The 8006-nt window shown below is 45.5% G+C and overlaps 1 protein-coding gene across 1 annotated transcript in view; it reads left to right on the top strand.

Annotated features, from left to right (window-relative positions):
• Nucleotides 1-4152, top strand: part of LOC106575692 (kalirin) — a 130626-nt gene extending 126474 nt beyond the window's left edge. Inside the window, exons 44-47 of the mRNA XM_082963607.1 lie at nucleotides 207-392; nucleotides 634-805; nucleotides 1067-1239; nucleotides 1531-4152. Of these exons, the coding sequence (XP_082819733.1) occupies nucleotides 207-392; nucleotides 634-805; nucleotides 1067-1239; nucleotides 1531-1713 (714 nt within the window). The 3' untranslated portion in view covers nucleotides 1714-4152. The remainder of the gene's footprint in view (nucleotides 1-206; nucleotides 393-633; nucleotides 806-1066; nucleotides 1240-1530) is intronic.
• The last annotated feature ends 3854 nt before the right edge of the window (nucleotides 4153-8006 follow it).

The raw sequence follows: 8006 nt of genomic DNA, 5'->3' as shown, positions 1-8006 counted from the left end.
ATGGATGCAGAGATGACATAGGGATGACATTGACATGCATAGGGGTCATCCCTATTTCATAGATGCTACATAAGCAGTCATAAAGGCTACATAAGAAGTCAGGGGCTACATAAGAAATCATAGAGGCTACATAAGCAGTCATAAAGGCTACATAAGCAGTCATAGAGGTGACTTTAGCAGTAATAGCGCTGTATAAACCTCCTCAGGGGAAGCTGACGAGCCAGGGCAAGCTGCTGCAGCAGGAGACCTTCTGTGTGTGGGAGCAGGACGGAGGAGTTCTTTCCCGCAGTAAAGACAGACGCGTCTTCCTCTTTGAGCAAATCATCATCTTCAGTGAGCTGCTCCGTAAAGGGTCCTCCCCACCTGGCTATCAGTACAAGAAGAGCATCAAGGTGTGAAACATGTGTGAGACTGTGAGTGGAAGAAGAGTGTGTGTTTTGGGGTGGGTTGGTGTGAGTGTGTGTGTGTGTGTGTGTGTGTGTGTGTGTGTGTGTGTGTGTGTGTGTGGGCAAGTGTGAGTTTGTTCTCTGTGTTTAACTGTGTGTGTGTGTGTGTGTGTGTGTGTGTGTGTGTGTGTGTGTGTGTGTGTGTGTGTGTGTGTGTGTGTGTGTGTGTGTGTGTGTGTGTGTGTAGGTGAGCTACCTGGCCATGCAGGAGTGTGTGGAGGGGGACCCCTGTAAGTTTGTTCTGTCATCTCGGGGGTCCGCAGAGCGTTTCACCCTGCAGGCAGCCAGCCCCTCTGTCAAACAGCTGTGGGTCTCACACATCACTGAGCTACTGAACACACAGAGCAACTTCCTGTCTGGTAAGAAACTGTAGGACCACTTTATGACTGCCTATGACTGATGTTAGAATGTCTTATGGAACTGCTATAAAGGCTTTATGAATGCATGCATAAGGGGGTTAAGTGTTACCCCACTCTACACCACAGCCCTTTTTCAGCGATTCTTTACCTGGTGATTACTGAGAAATTATGTGGTAAAAGAGTGTGTGTGTGTGTGTGTGTGTGTGTGTGTGTGTGTGTGTGTGTGTGTGTGTGTGTGTGTGTGTGTGTGTGTGTGTGCAGCTCTGCAGTCTCCTATAGAGTACCAGAGGAAGGAGGGTGGGGGGACAAACCTCCTCACCCGACCCCCCTCGGGCTTCGGCCCTAAAGCATCGGGTCGACCCCCCTCTGTGCCCCCCACCCCTAACGGACACAACACACATACACAGGCAGACGGCGAGGCGCAGGACGACGAGGTGAGATGAGATTAAATCAACTTTATTGTTTCCTCTAAGAGAACACTGAGTATCAAATAAGTGTAATGCTGTACATATAGTAACCTGGTTCATACTGTGTATGTTACACATGGCTATCAACAACATGTAGATACTCACCTTGGTGACTCATTATGTCTGTGCAGTGTGTTTAACAAGTGTTTTATACCTGTGTGTGTGTGTGTGTGTGTGTGTGTGTGTGTGTGTGTGTGTGTGTGTGTGTGTGTGTGTGTGTGTGTGTGTGTGTGTGTGTGTTGTGTGTGTGTGTGGAAGCTGGTGCTGGTGATCCAGGACTTCAGTGCGGTGCGTGAGGATGAGATCACGGTACTTCGCGGGGAACGGGTCCAGATTCTGGCATCCAACCAACATGGCCAGTGTCTGGTCTACCGACCGGCCAACACAGAGTCTCCACCTGCAGAGGGCTGGGTGCCGCGCAGCGTCCTGTTCAACCACTAACTACCAGTTAGAACCAGTCAGATCCAGTTTAGAACCAGTCAGAACCAGTTATAAACAGTTACACAAACAGGATGCCTTCCCCATAACAGTTACGGCCCAGTTACACTTCACTGATGCCAGTAAGACCCAGTACCAATATCACACACATCTGTCAACTTATTAGTTACTGGTCCCAAATAGTTCCACATAGTTTAAACTAGTTACATCAGTTACATACAGTCAGCTGCCCCAGTTAAACCAATCACACACACGTAGCAAACATCCTCAACAACCGGTAGCAACCATAAACACTAGTAACCAAATACTGTAGTTCCTCCCACTGGTGAAAAGAGGCCAGAGAGCTGCAGGTCCAGACAGAGGGATTTGAGGTGAATGGACACACAGTATGCCTATGGAACATCCCAACTGATGAGGTCACTAATGGCTGCCGCCTATGGAACATCCCAACTGATGAGGCCACTAAGGGCCGCTGCCAACTGATGAGGTCACTAATGGCTGCCGCCTATGGAACATCCCAACTGATGAGGCCACTAAGGGCCGCTGCCAACTGATGAGGTCACTAATGGCTGCCGCCTATGGAACATCCCAACTGATGAGGCCACTAAGGGCCGCTGCCAACTGATGAGGTCACTAAGGGCTGCTGCCTTCAAACATCCAAACTGATGAGGTCACTATGTGCTGCTGCCTTTGGAACATCCCAACTGATGAGTTCACTGAGGGCTGCTGGCAACTGATGAGGTCACTAAGGGCTACTGCCTTTGGAACATCCATACTGAGGATGTCACTAAGGGCTGCTGCCTTTGGAACACCCAAACTGATGAGGTCACTATGGGCTGCTGCCAACTGATGAGGTCACTAAGGGCTGCTGCCTTTGGAACATACAAACTGATGATGTCACTAAAGGCTGCTGCCTTTGGAACATCCCAACTGATGAGGTCACTAAGGGCTGTTGCCTTTGGAACATCCAAACTGATGGGATCACTAAGGGCTTCTGCCTCAGTTATTCCGGAACTCTGGAATTCTAGAATAAAACAACACTGAGAACAGCTGTCAGAGACTCTCCCACCTCATTAAGGACCCAGACTCAAGTGGAGGGTCAAAGGTAAAATATATCGGCCAACAAGATCTGCTGGAGACAAGCAAGAAATGACATTGTAATAATGGTTGTTTTTACATATCGGTGAAAAAACATAGTGTCAGCACGTGATGTTTCTGCTTTCATGGCGAGGGGGTCAAAAGAAATGGACTGAACCCTCACCCACCCACCCCAACCCATGACCCCGGTGAGGTGACATCATTTCCTGTTTGTTAATATGTGTAAAAGAAAGCGAAAGTCTCACCACGTAAATAGAGCTCTGAGCGCATTATGAAGTATATATAGTTCTTATATGATTAATATATTCTGTTTTTCACCTGAATAGAAAACAGAGAGAAGAGAAGTATTGTCACGTTAACGTCTGTATGTGTGTGTGTGTGTGTGTGTGTGTTTTGCGTGTCTGCGCGTGTATGTGCGTGCGTTTGTGTACGAGTGCTTGCATGTATGGTTTGTGCGTGTGTGTGTGTGTGTGTGTGTGTGTGTGTGTGTGTGTGTGTGTGTGTGTGTGTGTGTGTGGGTGTGTGTTGGTGGTCCTTTGGGTTCTGTTTGTATTGAATAGAAAGCCCTGTGTTCTCTGTGTTTTTTCACTGATCAATCCCTGTTTAATTCCTGTGTCCCTTTGATGTGGTTTCCTGTTCCTGTAGAGCTGCTGTTGGGCAGTGTGAAGGACTCAAGAGTGTGCATCCTCATACTTTTAAATGTAACCCAGAGTTTGAACCGTAATATTATGCATTCTTTGGAAAATATGTAAATAGTATTTTACAGACATGTACATGATTTAACAGGGCAAAAGGGAGCTGGGGAACACGTCAGTCCAACTCCTTCATATTAGACAGAAACCTTGCCGCCATATTGGATTTTCAGGTTTTAACTAACTGCTGAACTAGTTAACCCTTCAACTCTCCCCTGCTCAGGGTAAAAGTTGCCCTTCAGCACAGATCTAGGATCAGGTTATTCTCTCCCCAATTTGACCTTAACCATGAGGAGAAACACTAAACTGACCCTAGGTCAGTGTCTGAGGGTAACTTCTAACTCTGGTTTGTATCTGCAGTGGCAGCAATGCTGCCTATAGCTTCATACTACACAGGTTATACAGGCTCTGGGCAAAACCCAAAAGACATCATATTCCCCATGTAGTGCACTACTTTTGCCTGAAGGAGTGCACTATATGGGGAGTAGGGTGTGATTTGGGACCTAGCCCCTCTTAGCCATACAGGTTATTATACAGTGATGTGTACATACAAAATGGCTGCTATCTCACCTCTATGAGTTCTGAATGGTGGTTTGTAATAAAGACCATTTTTCATCTCTGAAATGGAACATGTGTATGTAGTCGATACTAATACTGTAGTCTGTCTGTATCTGTCTGTCGTTATGAAGACACCGATGCATAGTGTCAAACGTCACACAAATGGGTTCTTTGCCAGTGAAATGGGGATAGCTATTTGCACATTAACTCAGATGACCACGGCAGAGAGGGTGGAAAACGTTTCAGAATGGAAATACATTAGCTGGCTTCTTAAGTAGCTGAATGTCTTCACCATGTGACAAAATGACACATTTGTCCAAAAATCACTTTATTTCAAAGGAGTACTGCACTGAATGTGATCACGTGGTTCTCCGTAGCTAGCTTGGTGGTCGTGAATATGCTAAGCTAGCGTGATAAGGCCTTTCTATAGGAACCTTGTTGTGTCTCTTCATATACAGTATAATGTACACTGTTTGACTATAGTCTTCCTCCATTAACACACACAGGATTCTACATACTTCCTCCCTCATTAACACACACAGGATTCTACATACTCCCTCCCTCATTAACACACACAGGATTCTACATACTTTCTCCCTCATTAACACACACAGGATTCTACATACGTCCTCCCTCATTAACACACACAGGATTCTACATACTTCCTCCCTCATTAACACACACAGGATTCTACATACTTCCTCCCTCATTAACACACACAGGATTCTACATACTTCCTCCATTAACACACACAGGATTCTACATACTTCCTCCCTCATTAACACACAGGATACTACATACTTCCTCCCTCATTAACACACACAGGATTCTACATACTTCCTCCATTAACACACAGGATTCTACATACGTCCTCCCTCATTAACACACACAGGATTCTACATACGTCCTCCCTCATTAACACACACAGGATTCTACATACTTCCTCCCTCATTAACACACACAGGATTCTACATACTTCCTCCATTAACACACACAGGATTCTACATACTTCCTCCCTCATTAACACACACAGGATTCTACATACAGTGTATTCAGAAAGTATTCAGACCCCTTCGCATTTTCCACATTTTGTTACTTTACAGCCTTCTTCTAAAATTGATTAAATATATTTTTTCTCATCCATCTACACACAATACTCCATATAGCAAAAACAGCTTTTTAGAAATGTTTGCAAATGTATTATAAATGAAAAACTGATATCACATTTACATAAGTATTCAGACCCTTTGCTCAGTATTTTGTTGAAGCACCTTTGACAGCGATTACAGCCTTGAGTCTTCTTGGCACACCTGTATTTGGGGAGTTTCTCCCATTCTTCTCTGCTGATCCTCTCAAGCTCTGTCAGGTTGGATGGGGAGCATCCACAGCTATGTTCAGGTCTCTCCAGAGACGTTTGATCGGGTTCAAAACCGGGTTCTGGCTGGGCCACTCAATGACATTCAGAGACTTTTCCAGAAGCCACTTCTGTGTTGTCTTGGCTGTGTGCTTAGGGTCATTGTCCTGTTGGAAGGTGAACCTTCGCCCCAGTCTGAGGTCCTGAGCGATTTGGAGCAGGTTTTCATAAAGGATCTCTCTATACTTTGCTCTGTTCATCTTTGCCTCGATCCTGACTAGTCTCCCAGTCCCTGCCGCTGAAAAACATCCCCACAACATGATGCTGCCACCATCATAATTCACCATAGGGATGGTGCCTGGTTTCCTCCAGACGTGACTCTTGGCATTCAGGCCAAAGAGTTCCCTCGTGGTTTCATCAGACCAAATAATCTTGTTTCTCAGGGTCTGAGAGTCCTTTAGGTGCCTTTTGGCAAACTCCAAGCAGGCTGTCATGTGCCTTTCACTGAAGAGTGTTTTCCATCTGGCCACTCTACCATAAAGGCCTGATGGAGTGTGTGTGGAGTGCTGCAGAGATAGTTGTCCTTCTGGAAGGTTCTCCCATCTCAGCAGAGGAACTCTGGAGCTCTGTCAGAGTGACCATCGGGTTCTTGGTCACCTCCCTGACCAAGGCCCTTCTCCCCCGATTGCTCAGTTTGGCCGGGCGGCCAGCTCTAGGAAGAGTCTTGGTGGTTCCAAACTTCTTCCATTTAAGAATGATGGAGGCCACTGTGTTCTTGGGGACCTTTAATGCTTCAGAGTTTTTTGGTACCCTTCCTCAGATCTGTGCCTTGACAGAATCCTGTCTCTGTGCTCTACAGACAATTCCTTTCGACTTCATGGCTTGGTTTTTGCTCTGACGTGCACTGTCAACTGTGGGACATTATATAGACAAGTGTGTGCCTTTCCAAATCATGCCCAATCAATTGAATTTACCACAGGTGGACTCCAATCAAGTTGTAGAAACATCTCAAGGACGATCAATGGAAACAGGATGCACCTGAGCTCAATTTCGAGTCTCATAGCAATGGGTCTGAATACTTATGTAAATAGGTATTTCTGTTTTTTTATTTTGAATAGATTTGCTAAAAAAGGAATACTTTCTGAATGCACTGAACTTCCTCCATTAACACACACAGGATTCTACATAATTACTACATTAATACAGACAGGATTCTACAGAATTCTTACATTAATACAGACAGGATTCCACATAATTACTCCATTAATGCAGACAGGATTCTACAGAATTCTTACATTAACACACACAGAATTCCACAGAATTTCTCCTTTAGCACACATGACCACTTTACTGTGTGTGTGTGTGTGTGTGTGTGTGTGTGTGTGTGTGTGTGTGTGTGTGTGTGTGTGTGTGTGTGTGTGTGTGTGTGTGTGTGTGTGTGTGTGTGTGTGTGTGTGTGTGTGTGTGTGTGTGTGTGTGTGTGTATTAATGCCAGCATGCCCTTATGGGTGTTAGTAGATCATCCTACCCTTATAAGGTAGTTTAACCCATAGGGGTGATAGCAGCACCTATGCAGGTATAAAAAGGAACAGTAACACTTTACTTAACACCCACTGTCATAACACGTTATGACACAACTGACATAACTTGTCATAACACTGTCATGACCCATATATTTACACATGTTGTGATATATGTTGTGTTATTTTATGGCTGATTATAACACCTACATAAGTGTCAAAACCCACATTTATTCAAATGACGTTTTTCCCTGCCAATAAGTTTCCTTTCGTTTGAAAATGTGTTTCTTAAATCCTTTGTTGTTGTTGTTGTTATGAATTCTTTACAGCCATGGTTTTTTCATCATATTTTAAATCACTTGTAGAAAATACACTTTATGACACAGTCATGAAGCATTATGACCATCATAATCATATAAGCCAGATAGGCCTATCACGTACATGCTCTTATATCAGCCATCAGTCAAAATGAGGGTGTCATGTCCTGCTCCTGAAATCTGCTCCTGCATTCATCCCAGTCATCAGATCATTGGGGCAGGTGGTCAATAAAAAAAAACTACAATTATATGACATAAACATACTGTTCACACATAGGCTATGGTATAATGGAATCTTTTCCCTTGTGTGGGAAAACATTCCATAGAGGGTAGGGCCTAGGGGTTGTTTCTGGACGGGGCCATAGAGGGTAGGGCCTAGGGGTTGTTTCTGGACGGGGCCATAGAGGGTAGGGCCTAGGGGTTGTTTCTGGACGGGGCCATAGAGGGTAGGGCCTAGGGGTTGTTTCTGGACGGGCCATAGAGGGATAGGGCCTAGGGGTTGTTTCTGGACGGGGCCATAGAGGGTAGGGCCTAGGGGTTGTTTCTGGACGGGGCCATAGAGGGTAGGGCCTAGGGGTTGTTTCTGGACGGGGCCATAGAGGGTAGGGCCTAGGGGTTGTTTCTGGACGGGGCCATAGAGGGTAGGGCCTAGAGGTTGTTTCTGGACGGGGCCATAGAGGGTAGGGCCTAGGGGTTGTTTCTGGACGGGGCCATAGAGGGTAGGGCCTAGAGGTTGTTTCTGGACGGGGCCATAGAG

The sequence above is a fragment of the Salmo salar genome, chromosome 17 (genome assembly GCF_965601325.2).
Source record: "Salmo salar chromosome 17, fSalSal1, whole genome shotgun sequence".
Lineage (NCBI taxonomy): Eukaryota > Metazoa > Chordata > Actinopteri > Salmoniformes > Salmonidae > Salmo > Salmo salar.
This window is presented reverse-complemented; position numbering and strand designations above follow the sequence as displayed.